The sequence below is a fragment of the Cnephaeus nilssonii genome (genome assembly GCF_951640355.1).
Source record: "Cnephaeus nilssonii genome assembly, chromosome: 20".
NCBI lineage: Eukaryota > Metazoa > Chordata > Mammalia > Chiroptera > Vespertilionidae > Cnephaeus > Cnephaeus nilssonii.
In genome coordinates, this window is record NC_137091.1 from 33180831 (window position 1) to 33200844 (window position 20014).

General features: G+C 46.7%; 2 protein-coding genes across 7 annotated transcripts in view; one reads left to right on the top strand and one right to left on the bottom strand.

Moving 5' to 3' along the window:
• The window catches only part of ANKRD11 (ankyrin repeat domain containing 11), a 248442-nt gene extending 241473 nt beyond the window's left edge, over positions 1-6969 (bottom strand). For all 6 annotated transcript variants that reach the window (XM_079800360.1, XM_079800356.1, XM_079800354.1 and 3 more), the window contains exon 1: positions 6607-6969. The gene's annotated coding sequence lies outside the window, so the exon portion shown is untranslated. The remainder of the gene's footprint in view (positions 1-6606) is intronic.
• A 10469-nt stretch (positions 6970-17438) lies between these two features.
• SPG7 (SPG7 matrix AAA peptidase subunit, paraplegin) overlaps positions 17439-20014 on the top strand; it is a 43292-nt gene continuing 40716 nt past the window's right edge. The window contains exon 1 of the mRNA XM_079800362.1: positions 17439-18246. Coding sequence (XP_079656488.1) covers positions 18064-18246 — 183 coding nt within the window. The 5' untranslated portion in view covers positions 17439-18063. The remainder of the gene's footprint in view (positions 18247-20014) is intronic.

The following is a 20014-nucleotide window of genomic DNA, read 5'->3' on the forward strand; positions in this document are numbered from 1 at the left end:
AACAGGATTTTCAGTCCTTTCACAGTGAAAACCCACTTTACTCTGTATTCACAGAACCAGCAAGTTCTAGAATGGTATCTTTTAGTTTTTTCAACTACAGCCAATTCCTCTCATCCCTTGCTACCTAAAAAGTTAAAAAATCATACAAATCCAACTCACTGTACCGGAACCAAGAACTCAAATGTCTTATCACCTAAGTTATATCCATGATTAGGCTTTACAAAAGCAGCCATTTTGTCAATTACATAACAGGTTCCTTCTTTTTAAAATTTATAAACAAACATAAATGGAGAAAAAATAACACAAAACTCCATTTTGGGGTATTTCTCTCCAAAGAGATTTTTTTTATATTATTAAAATGATAAAACTGGTGGAGGGGGAAATGTTAAGGGGCCACCTCCATTCTGGGGGATTTATACTTAAGCTAAGACTTTGGTGTCACACCCAGGAACTTTTTTATACAGTCAGTTAGGACATAAAACAATAAACAAATAATAAAATACCGAGCCCGATGGCTCAGTTGATTGAATGGCAATCTCATACACCAAAATGGTTTCGGGTTTGATTCCTTGTCATGGCACATTCCTGGGTTGTGGGTTTGAATACCAGTCAGGGCATGTATGAGAGGCAACCAATCTATGTTTCTCTCTTTCTCTCTCTCTAAAAAATTAATAAAAATAGAAAAATAACATATCCTCAGGTGAGAATTACAAAAAAATAATTTAAAATGCTAACACTTTCAAAGGACTGTACTACAGTGCTAAACCACTGTTTCTATTACATGTAGCCAGGTGCTCAAAATTCTAAATTAAATATGTAAGGGCCACGAGCAGGAACAGCAACAAACTACACTCAGCAAGCCTCAAACTATGTCCCCAAAAGCAGCAGTCCTACTAAAACTGCTTTTAAAGAAATCATTTTTTTCTGTGACAAAGACAACCTCCCCTTTATTGTTTTCCTTTATTTCTTGTCTGTGACAATTTTATAAGTCATGTCCCCACACCTTTATCTAAACTGTAAAGGCAAACTTATAATGAAAACAAGTGGAAAAATGGCTGATATGCACATAGCATAATTCCTAATCAAATAAATAAAAGTTCATAAACCTACATTTTGCCTTTCAAAATTACTCAAATACTTCCATATATACCGTATTTTCCGGCGTATAAGACGACTGAGCCTATAAGATTTTCCTGGGTTAAAAAGTTGTCTTATATGCCGGAAAATACAGTAGTCCAATATATCTAATCCATTATATCTAATCCCATCAATATAGTCCAATATGCTATATTTTCCGGCGTATAAAACAACTTTTTAACCCAGGAAAATCTTATACGCCCAGTCATCTTATACGCTGGAAAGTACAGTATATAGGCTTTAAACAATTCAACAAATATTTCTCTTTTTAAATATGTTTTATTGATTTTTTTACAGAGAGGAAGGAGAGGGATAGAGAGTTAGAAACATCGATGAGAGAGCAACATCAATCAGCTGCCTCCTGCACACCCCCTACTGGGGATGTGCCCACAACCAAGGTACATGTCCTTGACTGGAATTGAACCTGGGACCCTTCAGTCCGCAAGCTAACGCTCTATCCACTAAGACAAACCGGTTAGGGCCAACAAATATTTGTTAAGACAATTCTACAACTAGTATCATGCCCTAGGTTGGGCCCTGGGTGCCCAGAGACTCTCTAAGAAGAAGCAATATATAACTAAGACCCAAAGGTTAAGTAGAAGTTATCTTGGGAGATTTTTTTTTTCTTGGGGGGCGGGGGGAGGCGGAGGCAGGTGAGATTTGCAAGGGAAGCGACTCAATGGGACCCTGGTCCACTGGTCCAGACAGAGAATCAGCAGGTGTTACAGCCATGAAAGAATAAGGTGCATTGCTCAATTTAGGAAATGAAAGGCCAGTGTAGTCAAAGCACCAGTTCAGAGGTAGTGTGACCCAGCATAAGAGTGGAGTCTAGGGGGAAGGGCCATGCAACCAGGGTCTGATTGTTAATAAGCATTTGGGACATTATCATAAAAATAACATTTGTAGCCCTGGCCTAGTAGCTCAGTTGATTAGAGCATAGTTCCAATTAGCCAAGGTTTCAGGTTCAATACCTGCTCAGGGCACATACAAGAATCGTGAATACATAAATAAATGGAACAATAAATCCCTGTTTCTCTCTCTGTGTCTCTTCTTCCCTCCCTCTCCCTTTCTCTATAATTAATTAATCAATCAATCAATCAATCAATCAAAATGCTATTTGGTTCAAAGGTGAATTTAAAGAAAAATTTAAATACTGAGTGGAGGAATGGGAGTTAAGTACAAAAGAATAACAGAAACAGACAGTTAAGTACACAGCTGAGTCTGGCTCAGGCTTAAAAGATATCATGAATAAGATCCATGAAACAACAACAATAGCAAAGAAGAGCCACTTAGAAATAGAAACATCTTGCCGAAACCGGTTTGGCTCAGTGGATAGAGCATCGGCCTGCGGACTGAAGGGTCCCAGGTTCGATTCCGGTCAAGGGCATGTACCTTGGTTGCGGGCACATCCCCCGTGGAGGGTGTGCAGGAGGCAGCTGATCGATGTTTCTCTCTCATCGATGATTCTAACTCTCTATCCCTCTCCCTTCCTCTCTGTAAAAATATATTTAAAAAAAAAAAAGAAATACAAATATCTTTATCAGAATTAACAAAGTTGTTACCCAGCCCGCATGGCTCTGTGGTTGAGCATCGACCTATGAACCAGGAAGTCACAGTTTGGTTCCCAGTCAGGTCATATGTCCAGGCTGCGGGCTCCATTCCCAGTGGGGGATGTGCAGGAGGCAGCCAATCAATGATTCTCTCTCATCACTGATGTTTCTCTCTCTTCCTCTCTGAAATCAATAAAAATAAAAACATATTTTAAAAAAATAATTAACTAAGTTGTTAACGTGGACCATTTCCTAAACCTAAAAAGGCTTTATATGTTGGTTATCTCTAATTGCCAGAGTTCTAAGAGTTGAGGATTAACACTCACTTCATATAACTTTAAGATAAAACTGAAAAACCTGAATTGCACAAAAATTCCATTTGAAATGCATATTAAGAGAATACACACTGAAAACATTTCCAGACAACATTTAGTTATTTGAGTTCATGCAATTTTTATATAATGTTTATCAACCAGCCAAACTCAATCCCCACAGAGTACTAACTAAACAGCAATAATAAATTGACAGCATGTGGTCAGACAAGCAAAGCATCATCATTTTCACGTATTAACTAGCAAACATCTTGCTATTGAAGGAAGCTCATCCATTACACTTACCATTTACGGGATAAAGGGACTTATACAGGGTAATGAACAGATCAAAACACTTATTTTAGCAACAAATACAGATTATGCTCTGTACCATCATTTACTGACACTCTCTAATTATGTTATCTAATTGATGATGGGCTCATTGCCCATATGCAAAAACCTCTCTGTATGTGTGATGAAACATAATCTTACTATGTGAAATATACTTAAAAATCTAAGGTACACAAGCCTTCTTATAAAATATTCTCAATATTCCTTAACTCTATTGTAGAAAGTTCTACTTGTCCACTGTATCAACAATGTAATTATAGCTAACATGACAGCCACCAGTCATAAGCAGTCCATCTGGTTTAGAAAGATGAAAAGTACACTGCTGGTGCAGTGTGATTAACATGGCTGGTCCACAGAGGGTCTAAAGAAAAACATCTGACAGTGGCAATTCAAGGAAGAAAGCTGACACAAACTTAGAACTGCAAATGAGATATAAAAACTATATGACACCTTTAAAAACAAACTTTCTGGTAAATTATGTTATGTATATTTTACTAAAATAAAAATTTTCAGAAGAAAAACTTCTGGGGGTGGGGAGACAATGGGGGAGATAAGAACACATATGTAATACCTTAATCAATAAAGAAAAAAGAAAAGAACTTCTGAAAGTTTCCAATTTAGATCAAATCAAGCAATCTCTTTGGGTAGCTTCTTAACTAACTCAAGAGTCATGCACAAAGAACACAGAAAAATGTCATAGCAACTTGGTCTTTGTTTCCTCCCATCTCATTCCATTCAAGAGGCCCAGCCTCTCAAATGAGATCCTGCTCTTAAGCGTGAAACTACAGAAAGAGAACAACAGCTGAATGGAGGGTGGGGGAGGAAATACCAAAATAGGGATTCAATTCTAGGGTCACAATCAAAGTCGAGCAAGATGTTTTTCCTCCCTTTTTTTTTTTTTACTATAGTTTCAAAGTAATATCAGAGTATTTGTGCAATCATTTTCAAAAGACGCAAACAAAATTCTAGGTCTTCCAGGACAGCCAACATTTATTAAGAGAAATCAAGGTCCCAAAGACCAAAGAAACAGTCTCAGGGTCTCTGATTTAGAACTATCCAAGTAATGCCATTGACTGGGTTTGCACAAACCAAAAATAGTAACTGTTTCAATGGCATTTTTCCACAAGCAATATCATCTTTCATCACTTTGCTGAATTCATCTTATCAAAAGGACCAAGATATTCTGTTTTGCAATTCAACAACTGCACACGTTTACTCGTCAGTTAAAAAGAAATTTAAGAATATTGTCTAAACACAATATAGAGAAGCCTGAGATTTTATATCTCTACAGAGAAATTTGCAAAATCACTCTGTTCTTGCAAACGGATATGAAACAGTCTCACAACCTATAGAAACCATGATACCTAAGTATGTTGCATCTTAAATGTTGGGAAAAAAGATGGTTTTCAAAACATAGGGCTCTCTTAGACTAGCTTAATCTTCCAATACTCCTTGAAAGCAGAGACAGAAGACTGGCTTTCCAAAAACACAACAGAAGCAAAAAGCCTGGATGAGGCAACAGAAACAGAGCAAACCTCAAAAAATTAAGACTCACCTCCCCCGCCCCCACCCCCCAAACATGGCAGGGATACAGGATTTAAAAGCACAATCCCTCTTTGAGAGGGGACTGAATCCATGAGGCAGGGCCAAAAACCACATACACACACGCGCGCCCGCGCGCGCACACACATACACATACACACACATACATGCATACACACACACACACACACACACACCCCTACCGCCCTGCCAGGGAATGATGAAATGAGGAACGGAAATTAACATTTCAAGCAACGTCTCACATTGTTCCTTGAGGCCAAGGGCTGCAGTAGCAGCCACCACCGCTTCCCTCCAACCCGCCCCCCAGTCCCGCCTACCCTCCCCCCACCAAACAACACCCCCCGCGCTGCTGCCCCGAATTCCTGCCCCTCTGCGAGCCCACGCGCTCTTCCTGCAACCCCGGCGCCCCCGCTTTCCCTCCAGGGCCACGGCTCGCTCGCCTCCTCCGGCTCGGAGCCCGAAACCCGCCAGCTCCCATTTCAAAACAACGATAATAATAGAGACTGGGAATAACAACTACCATCGCTACCGTGAGGGCGCCCCTCCGACGGGTCAGAGGTCGGTGCCCCCACTCCCCAGGTACTCTGGACCCCCCGGAGACCACCCTAGCACCTCACAACAACACAAACCTCCCAGACGCCCCCCTCAGCCCCTCAAGGCCGCCCCGGGCGCCCAGCCCCACCCCTGAGCTCCTCACGGCTGCCCGGGACCCCCAACCTCCCAGCACCGCCCAACATTCCCCTGCAGCGCCTTACATCAGCTCCTCAAGGCTGCTCTGGGCCCCCCAGGCCCACTGTCGACCCCTCATGGCTGCCCTGAGCCCCACAGGTCCCCCCAGGACCACCCCATAACCCACTCCCGGTCCCTCATGGCTTCCCCGGAACCCCAGGCCCACCCTCAGTCCTCACGGCTACAGCGGGCCCCCAAGCCCACCTTCAGCCCCTCACAGCTGCTTCCGGACCCCCGAGGCCCGCCCCGGAGTCCACCCTCAGCCCCTCACGGCTGCCCCAGGCCTACCCAGAGCCTCCCGTAGGCCCCTAGCGGTTGCTCGGATCTTGAGGCCGTTCCCTTTAGGCCATTTACTAATGCCCAGACCCCGAGGGCTGCCCAAGTCCGCCCGGAACCTACCCTCAGCCCTCACGACTGCCCTGGACCACCCCAGGTCCCCTTCCCCCCCGCTCAGTCCCTCACGGTTGCCCCGAGCCCCCCCTCGGCCACTCGCCGCAGCTCCGGGCCCGCCCGGAGCCCCTGTCGGCTCCTCGCGGCTGCTCCAGGCACCTCAGGTCCGTCCGGAGCCCACCCCCCGGCCCCTTACGGCTGCCCCAAGCTTCAAACCCACCCAGAGCTCCCCCGTCAGCCCCTCACAGCTGCCCCAGGCCCAGAGGCCCACCCGGAGTCCCCGTCGGCCCTTTGCGGCTGCTCCGGGCCCCCCAACCCACTTGGAGCCCACTCTCGGCCCCTCAGGGCTGCCCCAAGTCCCCGGGCCCACGTTGAGCTCCCCCCACCAGCCCCTCACTGCTACCCCAGGCTCCCAGGCCCACCGGGAGCCCCCCGACGGCCCCTTACGGCTGCCCTGGCCCCTAGGCCCGCCCGGAGTCCGTCGCGCTGCTCCGCCCCGCCGGGAAGGCCTGCAGGTTGCGAGACCGTCCTACGACTCGGTGCCCACCAAACCCCGACCCGGTGGCGGTTCTTACCAGCTCCGGACGGCGCGGCTACGCGGGCTCAGCTCAGCGGCGGCGCGCAGGCGAGGCCATGCAGCCCCGGCCCGGCTCCCGGCCCGCGGCCCGCGCGGGAAGGCGGCGGAGGCTGCGAGGACTCCGAGGCCGGCGAAGCGGCCCCTCGGGCGCGACCGGACTCGGCGGCGCCGCAGCGGCTCGGGTGATCACTGAGGGGGCGTTAGGCCGCGCGCTCCGCGGCGGTGCCTCCCCGCCTGTGGCCCTCGCTCCATCGTGATCCGGCTCGGGCGGCCTCTGGCTCGGGGACCCGCGGTGGCTGCGGCGGGCGCCGGCCTCATGAAACGACGCCGCCCATTGGCCCGCCGTATCCGCCACCGCCATTGGCTCGAGGCGCTGAGCACCGGGTTGCAAACGTCACGACGTCAGGGAGGAACTCTACGTGGGGTGAAAGGGCGACGGAGTGATTGACAACTCTTGTGACAGGCCTGAGGCGGGACCAGACGGACGTCCGAGGACGGATTGGTCAAGGTCGTGGGTCCAGGCTCACAGGACGTTAGGGTATCGAGCAGCTGGATTGGCTGCTTGAATCGCAAAGGGGAGGCTAGGTTTTTCGTTCTCGGGCTTGATAATTGGCTTTTCCAAGTGCCGGAAGCGACTGAGGGAACTGTGGAGAACCAGGGCCTGGTGTTGAAGGACCTGGAAGACGGACTGTGTGCCGTTGCACACACATGATGCGGACATGAGGCCCTCGGCCGTAGTCTAAGAGACGTGCCCCCATGGACCCGCAGAGTTGTGCATCCTTCACCGACGCCTGTGACCTCACAAAGCGCGGAATGGTCGATGGGATTGTGCGGTGGTACCTTGTTCGGGACTGAGTCCGGCCCCACTTTTTTAAAAATATAGATTTTTAAAAATATTTTTCATTTGATTTCAGAGAGGAAGGGAGAGAGAGATAGAAACATCAGTGATGAGAGAGACTCATCAATGGGCTGCCTCCTGCACGCCCCCTACTGGGGATCGAGCCTGCAACCCCAGGCATACTGGTATGCCCAGACCTAGAACCAAACTGGTGACCTCTTGGTTCCTGGGCTGGCGCTCAACCGCTAGGCTACACCCAGCTGGGTGCACATACATTTTATAATATACTGGGGCAGAACAGATGCTCAATATTATAGGAATTAATATATTTTGTCACTAAACCCAGCTTTAACTTGCAACTTTAAAGTATCCAGAAGATAAAAGGAAAGATTTCATATGAGTTGAATATAGAAATGATACCGCCATTGGCTCCTAGATTTTAGTGTTGAATACTGTAAATGATCTTTCAGTGACCCACAGCGCAGCACCCAGGCTGTCCAGTGAAGCTGGCTTTCCAGGCCCCAGTGGAACGGCTGCCTTGCCTTCTTTCCCCAGACCTCCCAGACATGTGCTTCAGTTCTTCCCTTTTGCAGTAGAGAGGCCTGTAAATATATTCTAAGGGGTTTGTTTTATTTACTCTGTTTATGAAACTGTTAACCTCAGATAGGATTGCCTTAGAGTCCAAGTAAGAAATAAACTGTCAAGTGAAATAAAACAGCAGGAATGGAGATGGCAAAACCCAAATTGCATGCTTTGATTTGAGGCATATACAAAGCCAAAGAAAGCTCCTGGCTTCAAATCATCTCCAGGTGAACTCAATCAGCTCTCCAGCTTCCTCCAACCAGGGCTGGCCATGACTTCCAGAAACAAGATCCTCTGGGGAAAACTGCTGAGTGCACCACAGGGTGATCCTGGTGCCTAGCCACAATCTGCTGGTGTGTATGTTTTTCCTGTATATATGTATGTGTGTGTTGGGGGGAGGGGCTTAAGTGAGCCATGGTTCAAATTCTATGTAGAAGTGGCCACCTCTTTCTCTGTCAAATCAACCACGTAAATTACAGTGAAAGGGAGGGCCATGCCTGAAACTGTTCTCTGAGACAGCCTGGTGGCTGCTGTTCCTGGCCAGCCTGTAAGAGAGGGAGGCTTATCTGGGTGCTCAGGCTAAGTAGTCATGTCCTGCTGGCACTGTGCCCACCCAGCCTTGGCTCCATGGGACTGCAGGTTCAGCAAAGCAGCCAGCCACTCGGGTAAGGACAAAGTCACCCAGGCTTTTCTGTGCCTCCTGAAGACCAGCTTCTCTCACCTAGCCGCTCCTCCACCCAGATAGCATTTTCCTCTCTGGCCTTGTTGCAGCCTCCTGTTCTTACCCCTTCCCACCTCTGGCCTCTCTAGACCCTATTTGCCATGAAGCAGCCAAAATGATGCTTTCAAAACAGACCAATCAGTCCTTTCTCAAAATCCTCCACACCCTCCTCCACTTCAAGCACAAAGGCAGGATCCCAACGACAGCAGCAGAGCCCAGCACCATCAGGTGCTCCAGCTTAGGCCTGACCCTACCCACTCCCTCCAATCTCCTTCCACCACACCTGACTCTCATCCTAGCACACTCCCAGTTGTCATGGGGCGACAGTCTTCCCTTCACTCCTGCTCTGAAGTCCCCTTTCAAAATAGCAAATGGTATGTTATGTATTGTAGGAGACAGGCCTCTGTGATCCATCTTCAGCATAGTCAACTTTTAGAAAAGTAACAGCATGTGGCCAGTCAGTTACTGAATTTCCCCAAGGCAAACAGGATGTGTGTGTGTGTTGGGGGGGGGGGGGTGTATGAGAACAAAGAACTCTGCACATGACCAGTAGCACATTTTCCAGAAAGATCTGCCTAGACAAAGGGAGGTGGAGACAACTAGAACAGGCCTCAGCCCTTTTTTTTTTTTTTTTTTTTTAACCCAGTAGAAGAGAATAAGATCTAGGCAACATACTGGAAATACTGTTAACTCCATAGTACTCAGCCAATGAGGAACCAGAGGAGGGACTCTCGTGCCATAGGGTTAAATTGCCTGTGATTGTTGCTCTGTGCCTGCCTGCCTGTCCACAGACACTAGCTCTTGAGGACATATTAAAGGTCTCATTTTCACCATGCTTCATGTCTCTGAGTCAGGCCACATACAACAGACAGGTAAGCATTTCTCACAATTTGGGGGTGCGTCTGGGACTTCTGTGCCCGTGTAGAGCAGGACCCCTGTTGAGGGGGAGAGGTGTCCCACCTGATTTTGGGTGGCCTACTTTGGCTGGGACCTCTTCTCTTCATGAAGGCCATAGATAGACCGAAGACTGCTTTTTTCAGAAGATGGTGAAACTGACACAGGGGACAAAAGACAGGCACCCACAGCAACCAGGCAACCCTTGTGCATGGGTCAAGGTAGGAAAAATTGGACTACAAATACTACCTTGTTGGTTGGATATCCTGGGAGGTCGAGTGAATGTGATTGAGCTGTCCTGGAGAGGAAGCAAGTGCAGAGTCCTAATCTGCAGTTCTGTTCTCCCATGAGGGAAATGGCCAGAGATGGATGAAGCAGATCTTGGGATGTGCAAGAAACCTCCAGCAAGGGAGGTTGAGCACATAGAATAATCACAGGGACTCTCAGGATGTGCAAGAAATCTCCAGTAAGGGGGATTGCATGCATAAAATAGTTACAGGGACTTGCCGAAGATGGGAAATAAAAAATCTAGGCTTAGGGAAGACATTCCCCTGGATAGTCCATTGGGGAGAATCCTTAGGTTCTGGGGGGACAGTCCCTGAACCAGGGAAAAAGAAACAAAAAAAATTATCAAATATTGTTGTTGTATGTGGCCTGAAGACCCAATTTGTAGACCTTCTGTCATTTGGCCCAAGTTTGATTCAGATGAAGACTGGGTGAGCCAGATCAACTCCGAATGGCAAGAGACCTACAGTGGTCCTTGGCCTGGTCTTCGAGCCCTTAGTCTAATCTGCTCTGAGACAAGAGACACTGCTCTGCTTCAACAGTGTGTGTGTGTGTGTGTTTAAATACATTTTTATTGATTTCAGAGAGGAAGGGAGAGGGAGAGAGATAGAAAGATCAATTATGAGAGAGAATCATTGATCAGCTGCCTCCTGCAGGCCCCCTACTGGGGATCGAGCCTGGGCATGTGCCCTTGACAGGAATTGAACCCAGGACCCTTCAGTCCACAGGCCGTCTCTCTATCCACTACCAGAAACTCTTAGCTAGTGAGAGTACTTGTCTGTCTGTCTGTAATGTAACTTGGTTATTAATGTTCTTTGCTTGCTTTCTTATATTTGGGGGACTTAGTTTACTGTTTGCCATTTTATGAGCATAGGGAATTATTAGAATTGAATTTTTTTTCCATCCACCAGACCATTTGCCATAATTCTTGCTGCTCTAACTTTTGAAATCATATAATATAGTTTGTCTCCACAAGGTTATAAGCCCTACTCATACTCAGGGAATACCATCTCTAGACACCTCCTTCTATGCCCAAGCCTCATGGTCCCTCCGACAGAGAGCAAGGATCTCTTGGCTCTGAGAGAGAACTTTTGTCCCTCGTCAGCATGAAGTAGTCTCAAAAGTGATACTACACCCTTTTCCCACAAAAGAATTCAGAGCCAAGATCCTTAAGGAGATGTGGTAGGCAGTTAGACAGACATAAGCAGAGCAAGGACGATGGGCCAACTGGAGGAGAAATGGATGGGACCCTGAGACGTGGCTTCTCACCACTCCAACTGCTCTGCAGCTGGCAATGGAGGAACCTGTATAGACTCTCTCCCTCTCCCTTCCTTTAAGAAAGCCAACAGGTTTTAGAACAGTTAATGAAGATAGGATCAATTGTTATATTATAAATCAGAAGATGCCTTAATCAATAAGCCAAATTAATTTGGAGTCTTTTATTACTACGCTATCGCTAGCGGGCTCAGAGTAAAATGTCTCTGTCAAATTCTGGCCCCCCAACATGGTGGAAAGTCTTCTCTATTTATACATTTTTTCAGCTCTTTGTCTTCCAAATTTGGAACGAGACTTCCGGACCTTCTGAGAAAAAAGCCCTGTGTGCTGGGACTGGGCCGTGAGACCATATCTCAAGGACTGGCCTGGCAACAGCACTGACAACTCTGTCTGGGACATAGTTTATGGCCTCTCTGGAATGGGAGTAGTCTTATGTTTCCCTATTATTTAAACAAGCAAGTGTCTACAGAAGCCAAAATAGCAGGGTTAAAATTTCAAACAGCAGTTTTTACACAAGATTGAGGTTACTATGCTTCATTCCCCACTGGTTTTATGTACATGAGTCAAATCATTGACTCTTGTGGGTCATTGTCAGGGAGGAAGTTATATTGACCCCTGAGGACTATAATCTTAATTTTCTGCCTAATAAAGTCAGTAAGCCAGTTCATAAGGGCCCGGATGAGGGCCAGGAGTAATCTTTAAAGGGTCCGAAGAGTCCTGGACTCTCTATTCTGCCTGGTCTGCCTTAAGTCACATGTGATGAAGCCACGTCGGGATCCCATCGACCTTGGCTGCCGTGGGGGTGGTCAAGATGACCGTGTGTGGTTCTTTCCAGGTGGGAGTCAGTCCTTGGGTGGCAAATTTCTTTATCTAAACAGAGTAACCAGGGCGGAAGGGATGAACCAGATCAGAAGTTGGTACAGGCAGAGCATCTCAGACATGCTTCTGGACTGCTTTCTGGGTGGACTGTAAAGCCTGTAAGAACTTGAATAAAGATTGGCTATGGATTTCAGCTTTTCTAGATTGGGTAGATAGTACTTATCTCTTAGAAGCTCTGTAAGCTTAGTGTGGTTCCATGTAAGATGGTGAGGTGGGTAGGTCAGAGACTGAAAGAGTCACTAGAATCTGGAGAGGGCCCCACTGGTTTTAGGGCAGCTTCCTGGGCTCCTTTGTCTGTGGCCTTGACAAGTATAGTGGTGGCTGCTACTGCCCAGAGGCAGGTGGGCTACCTAGACACAACGGGGTCAAGCCTTTTGGATAAGTAGGCTACAGGCCTTTTCTAGGGGCTGAGACTTTGGGTGAGTACCCCTTTGGCTATGCCCCTTGTCTCACATATGTAGAGGTGGAAAGACCTAGTTACATCTGGTAGTGCTAGTTGGCCCATCGTCCTTGCTCTGAAGATTACTATGCTTCACAATTAGTATAAAAAGAAGAGGAGGGAATTTGTAGGAGACAGGCCTCTGTGATCCATCTTCAGCATAGTCAACTTTTAGAAAAGAAATAAGCCCTACCCTGTTTGGCTCAGTGGATAGAGCGTCGGCCTGCAGACTGAAGGGTCCCAGGTTCGATTCCGGTCAAGGGCATGTACCTTTGTTGCAGGCACATCCTCAATGGGCGGTGTGCAGGAGGCAGTTGATTGGTGTTTCTCTCTCATCAATGTTTCTGACTCTCCCTCTCCCTTCCTCTCTGTAAAAAATCAGTAAAATATATTTTTAAATAAAAGAAATAACATGTGCCCAGTGGGTTACTGAATTTCCCCAGGGCAAACAGGATGTAGGGAATGGGGGGAGAGGGTATGAGAACAAAGAACTCTGCACATGACCAGGAAGATCCACCTAGACCAAGGGAAGTGGAGACAACTAGAAAAGGCCTCAGCCCATTTTTCAAAAAATAACCCAATAGGAGACAATAAGACCTAGGCAAGCTACTGGAGAGACTGTTAACTCCATAGTACTCAGCCAATGAGAAACTGAAGGAGGAACTCTCGTACATAGGGTTAAATTGCCTGTGATCACTGCTCTCTGCCTGCCTGCCTGCCCACAGACACCCACTCTTGAGAATGTATTAAAGGTCTTGCTTTCGCCATGCTTCATGTCTCTGAGTCTGTTATTTGAACTTAGACAGGTGATCATGTTTCACATGTATGTTTTACCACAATTTTCTAAAAGTCCCTTTCCCTGTAAAGCCTGCCCTGCCCCCATCCCATCTCAGGTTTTATTTGTCTCTGTGGCCACTTACCATCTTCTCACATAACCATGTGTGTGTTTTTGTTTTGTTTTGTGTTTTTTAAAAATATATTTTATGGATTTTTTTACAGAGAGGAAGAGAGAGGGATAGAGAGTTAGAAACATCCATGAGAGAGAAACATTAATTAGTTGCCTCCTGCACACCCCCTACTGGGGATGTGCCTGCAACCAAGGTACATGCCCTTGACCGGAATTGAACCTGGGACCTTCAGTCTACAGGCCGATGCTCTATCCACTGAGCCAAACCGGTTAGGGCCATACCATGTGTTTTGTTGACTCATTTTACTTTTGTTTCTCTCCCATCACTAGAAGGGAAGCTTCTTGAGGACAAGCATCATTTTGCTCACTGCTGTGTCTCCAGTATCTAGGATATGGCTACACAATAAATATGTATTAAAGACAATTCCATTATATCCCACAAAAATTTCCTTTTCTCTCTAGTTCTTCATTCTCTGGAACTGCTCTGGGGTCCTCTCACCAATCTCCCCCAAAACTTACCCCCTGAAACTCTACCCATTTGCCCCTTTCACTCCTCCTCTCCCTCTTTCTGTCATCTTTACTTTGGGGACCATATTAACTCTGGTGTATCTTTCCTCCATCTTTAGGCATCTCTTGTCCTTTCTTTTGACCTATTTTTTTGTCCTTTCTCTCTCTCTTTTTAAAAAATCCTCACCCAAGAATATATTTTTATTGATTTTTAGAGGAATAGGAAAGAAGAGGAAGAGAGAAACATCTATGTGAGAAAGAAACATAATTGGTTGCCTCCCGTATCCACCCCAACTGAGGACCAAACCCACAACCTGGGTATATACCCTGACTTGGAATCAAACCTGCAACCTTTTGGTGCAGGAGACATTGCTCCAACCAAGTCACACTGGCCAGAGCTTTCCTTTCTCTTTTTGTTCTGCATTACAAAACATCCAGGAGTGGACTAGCAATCTCTGAGGACGGGGACTTGGAAGTTCTGAGTGGACAAAGGCAAGGTTTTCTTTAGCAGGCTGGCAGAAAAGTCTGAACATTTGTCCTGCAGAAGGCAGGTGATTATCTCTCATCATTGATGTTTCTATCTCTCTTCCTCTCCCTTTCTCTCTGAAATCAATTTTAAAATATATATATATTTAAAAAGAACGAACTCTGTGATTATGAAATCTTATTGCATGTGTAATGAGTAAAAACCCAGTTAACAAGTCATATGAGAAGAAATAGTTTCCTAAGACAGATCTTTAATTCAGAAACAAAGTTTACCAAAATTCAGAGATAAATGTTTATTCAAACATTCCACAAGGAAGTACATTTTATAGAAGACATCCTAATATTAGCCAAATACCTAGTTGTAGACCAGATCATTCAATGCTGCATGAATGACTTAGCCTCAGTAGGATGAACTCACCTTCCTAATTACAGTGCAGCGATTATATGGTATTGAGCAACAGTCCAAGGGCTTCAAAGGCCAGGGTAAGGATGGAAGCAACCAAGCTTTTAAAAAAAGTTTAGCAGTTTAGTTGCTGCCAAACTGCCTAATTTGTAAAAAGAAAGTAATTATTTGTTCTGATATTAATAAGGAAGCCTAGAGATGAAAACCAAGAAGATCAATTTTGATCTCTAGACTGCTAAGATATTATTCCTATTTGACAGGCAAGGCAACCAGCAGATGTTCCAAAAGCAGCTTGCCTAAAGCCCTTCAGCTAATAGCGAGCCAGGACTCCTCCTTGCTGAGGAACAGAGGGTGGGGTTCTTAGGATGAGAGTGGAACAGATGCACTCTCTGCTCCTCTCCCTTTATTGCAGCCCACGCCGAAAGGGTGGCCCTTCCTCACCTCCTGAGGCTCACTTTGCTCATAAATCTCAAACAGGATATAGAACAAATGGTACCCAGTCTAGGGTGGCTGTGCAGAGACCTACGACATGCCCTGACTCAAACCCAGAGTTCACCATGAGATTGCCTCTCAGATGGTTAAGGTAAGCCATGCTGAAACCTCCTGAAGAACAGAGTTTAGAGAGCTGAGGAAGTACAAATTAGTAAACAGAAGTTGCAGATAGAATAAAGAATGAAGATAGCTGTAATAGAAATGGCTGGGGGGAAAGTGAAGCTGATATCCTGGTGGGAGATGAAGGAAGTAGGGCCTGAGAGCCAAGTTAGATCCAGTGAGCCAACTCTCTTACAGAGCCTTGTCCAGGGCATGGGGCACCCGAATCTTTAAACTAAATCCCTATTGCAAGTCCACAGGAGCCTCTGCTCTGGGACACGGCAGGAATTGGACTGAGGCAGTGAGGGGTTCAGAGTCACAATTCACCTTTCACCTGAGGCCTGGAAGTCACGGTTCCACATGCCCAGATTTCAGGATTTCAGGGCCAATGAAAACAGCCAGTTTTCAAAGCACATTTGTTAAATAAATGTGTTTAAATAAGTGAATCAATAGTCATGTTTTCCCAGGACCTAATTTCCCACGGCATCCTAGGAATAACTCCTGGGTATGAACACCTCCTGCCTTCCTGGTTCGCAAGTTGCTTTCACATACTTTAATTGCCTTTTATCTTTACAACAACCCTGTGAGAAACCCAAGGCTGATATTAGCCTCACTTGGAAAATAATTATCATCCCCATTTTACTGATGAGAAAATTGAGGCTTGGAGAAGTTAATAACATGCTCAAAGTCACAGGCTGAGGACAGAAGCCAGCGTTCTTTCACCAGAGGCTGGCCCCCTGCTTACAAGTGCATCACAGGCAAAGAGGTTGGAACACAACTTCATTTCAAACAATATTGATGGGATTACATCTTATACTCTTCCTAGACACATTCAAGTATGTTAGTGGCTTTGAATCACAAATCCTCTGAACTGGGTGATGAGGTAACAGGCATGAGGGTGGCGGGGTTGGTTCTTTCCTGCCAGGAAGGCTTTGCACAAGCTTTAATAGGGTGCAAGAAACCACTCCTGTAAGTTTGGTTAGTCATTAGACTGGTCTGGGGAGAGAGTAGGGGCAGGATGGCAAAATGTGACAGGACAATTTAACCAGGAAAAGAAAAAAATGATGGAGGAGGAAAATTGGGGAGAATGGATTGACTGGGAAGGAAAATTGTAAGAGTACAGGAGAAACAAAAGGAAAGGCAGTTCAGTTGTATAAATCAGCTGTAGCCCTGGGCTTAGTGGCTGCTTTCTCCACCAACAAACAACAAGTAAGAACCTCTGCAAAAGCAGTGGTTGCCAAAGAGCCATGGTCCAATAACCAAGGCACTTAATTAAAAAAAAAAAAATGTCCCCAAACTTTCCTAGTTCCAGTGGGGAGGAAAGGGAAGGATGTACTAGTTATATATGTTACTTTATAACACTTAAGGTGTAATGGTGTGTGATCCAGAAACCAGTGAGACCAGCTCTGAAACTCTGTGCCATCACTTCTTAGATATGACTTTGGACAGGTTACTTTAATTTTGTCGGTCCTTATCTGTAAAATAGATATTAAAAGTATTTGCTGCCCAGCCTGCACCGTGGCTCAGTGGTTGAGCATCAACCTATGAACCAGGAGGTCACCACATTCCCTGGGTTGCAGCTGGATCCCAGTGTGGGGCATGCAGGAGGCAGCCAATTAATGATTCTCTCTCATCATTGATGTTTCTTTCTCTCCCTCTCCTTTCCTCTCTGAAATCAATAAAAAAATATTTTTTAAAAAAGTATTTGCTCCTCAGAATTGTATTAAATCAGAGGGTATTAAATGGAACCAGGCACTAGTTAGCACTCAGGAAAATGGTTATGATTCATACTCAGGAATGCAGGGACTACAGAAAAGCACATCCTAACCCTACCACTGTAATACATCCACCTTAGTCTTTGCTTTTCCTACTCAACAAGCTTTACAGCTCTCAGCAATCATTAGTCTTCGAACTAACATTCATGCCCAGAGCTAAGGTGGGCCAGGAAAGGGGTGGGTTGGGTGAGGTCAGGAAGAAGCTGGCCAAGGGCAGGACCCCCCAGAGTGAACAGTTTGAGCCGGGGATTAAAACAAGACTTCTGACTGTCCAAGAGCAGCTAGTGGACTCTCTGTCCGGGCGGTGACCCTGCCCACCCAAGCTGGAGATGACTTTCAGAATGGAGTCGGCGTGCCAACGGAATAGAACTAACTAGCTGAGAAGTTGTTGTCTACTCAAAATTAAACATCTTGCAGGGCGAGATTCCACACTTGTGTCGGCGCCGGGGTTACCGCGTGACCCTCCTTCTCCACGTTCTTCATCTCAACGCAGCCCCGTCCGCGCGAAGGGCCTCGTCCGCGCTCCTCGCGCTAAGATGCGCCCGAGCGGGGATCGGACCCCGCTGACGGCTCACGTTCCCCTCGGTTCTCGCGCTCCGCTCGGCGACCCGGAACCTGCGGCAGCCAGTCCCTCCCCACCAGCGGCCTGGCGCCGAGTCGCTATCCTCCCCTCCAGGGCCCGCCAGGCTGCAGCTGTCCCAGGGGCACTCTCCGCCGCGGCCCCTCAATAAACATGTAGGAAGTGCCAGTTCCACCGGGGCCGAGACGCTGCGTGACCCGGAAGCCGGGTATGGGGGACGAAGCCTTGGAAGCCCCAGCCGCGCAGGCGCCTCGAGGAGTCCCCGACCCGGCCGGCGCCGCTTCCGGGCCAACATGGCGGCCGCGTGGCTGCTGCTGCGAGCCCTCCGGCAGGGCCAGGGTCCGGGTCCCGGGCGGCGGTGGGGCCCTGGCTTGGGCTGGGGCCCAAGTCTCTACGTCGGGGTCGGGAGGAGGTGGCCGTACTCCGTCTACAGGACTCCGATGGGTGTCGCCGAGGCTGGAGGCCGAGTCCTGCAGGTAACCCGGGTCGCGTAGATGCCGCTCCCGCCGGGGCTGGGAGGAGGTAGCGCCACGTTCAGGCCCTGGCTTGGGTGTTCCCAGCCCGTACTTCGTGTGTGGATATTTGCTGCCTGTATTCCTTGCGTTTTAAAATGGAAGGCAATAAGAGTTTCATCATTTTCCAGCAGAGAAGTATTTTACCTTTGGCTCATAGGTCAGAGCCCATCCAGTAGCTGGCCACAGTCCTCAGTGGCCTGAGGGATTTGTGTGAGCAAAATACCACGTAGCTGTGTTTTCCTTTTGTCGTGGAGCAGCCTCAGACGGTGTCGATACAAATTCATGGAGCACCTTCGATGTGACTGCTGTGTTCCAGGCCCTGCTAAGGTTGACATTTCATCCTGAAAGCAAACCCTAAGTCCTGGTGCGTTTTTGGCAGATTTCCTCCCTCCCCCCCCCCGCCCCGCCCCCAGCCCTCTCTTAGCAATTCAACCCTCACATTTTAGGTTGAAATTTATTATTATTTTTACATAATTTGAGGACCAATTTTCATTATAGCCCTATTCTATTTTTTTTTAAAAATATATTTTTATTGATTTCAGAGAGGAAGGGAGAGGGAGAGAGAAATAGAAACATCAATGATGAGAGAGAATCATTGACCGGCTGTCTCCTGCACGCCCCCCACCAGGGATCGAGCCCACAACCCGGGCGTGTGCCCTTGGCTGGAATCGAACCTGGGACCCCTCAGTCCACAGGCCGACGCTCTATCCACTGAGCCAAACCAGCTAGGGCATAGCCCTATTCTAGATTACTGGCCACTTTCCTGAACCTGAGAGCAACTATAGATAGCTACCCCCCCCCTTTTTTTCATTCTATTGGGAAGGAACATAACTTATTATCGTAAGTCTGATCCTTTGCTTATTCTGTAAAATAAGGGCTGAAATAAACAATTCACACATACTTGTGAAATCTAAGAAAATTCTCTCACCAATAGCTATAATAGTAATTAAGTAAGCTGGTTTAAACAGTCTTTGGGGCTGACATTGAAGAATGATGATTTTTGTGTATGCTATATTTAACACACTGATGTTGCTTATTTATTAGGTCCAGTCTACACTCTGTGGCCCTCTTTTATATGACCTCTTCTTGTCACTGAGTCAAGAATAGTAGTATTAATTAAATGGGACAATAATTTTATAGACTAGGAATTTTCATCCTATTGCTAAAGGAAATTGCATGTAATGTGCTCCTCATTGAAGAGCATTGAGCAGGGTGTTACTTTTCTTTCTTCCTTTCTTTCTTTTTTAATACATTTTATTGATTTTTTACAGAGAGGAAAGGAGAGGGATAGAGAGTTAGAAATATCGATGAGAGAGAAACATCGATCAGCTGCCTCCTGCACACCTCCCACTGGGGATGTGCCCACAACCAAGGTACGTGCCCTTGACTGGAATCGAACCTGGGACCTTTCAGTCTGCAGGCTGACGCTCTATCCACTGAGCCAAACCAGTTTCGGCTGTTACTTTTCTTTATAGCAGCAACAGACCAGGAATGAGCTAAGGAAAAACAATTAAAAATAAGTGACCCTGGCTGGGTAGCTTAGTTAGTTAGAGCATCCTCTCGATACGCCAAGGGTTTGGGTTTGATCTCTGGTCTGGGCATGTATAAGAAGTAACCAATGAATTCATCAATAAGTGAAGGCTGCCTTGTATTTGAAACATGCTTTCTATTATGCATTGACTGTATGCATTTTGTTATGCACATTTCATTTAATAATGTGTATAAGACA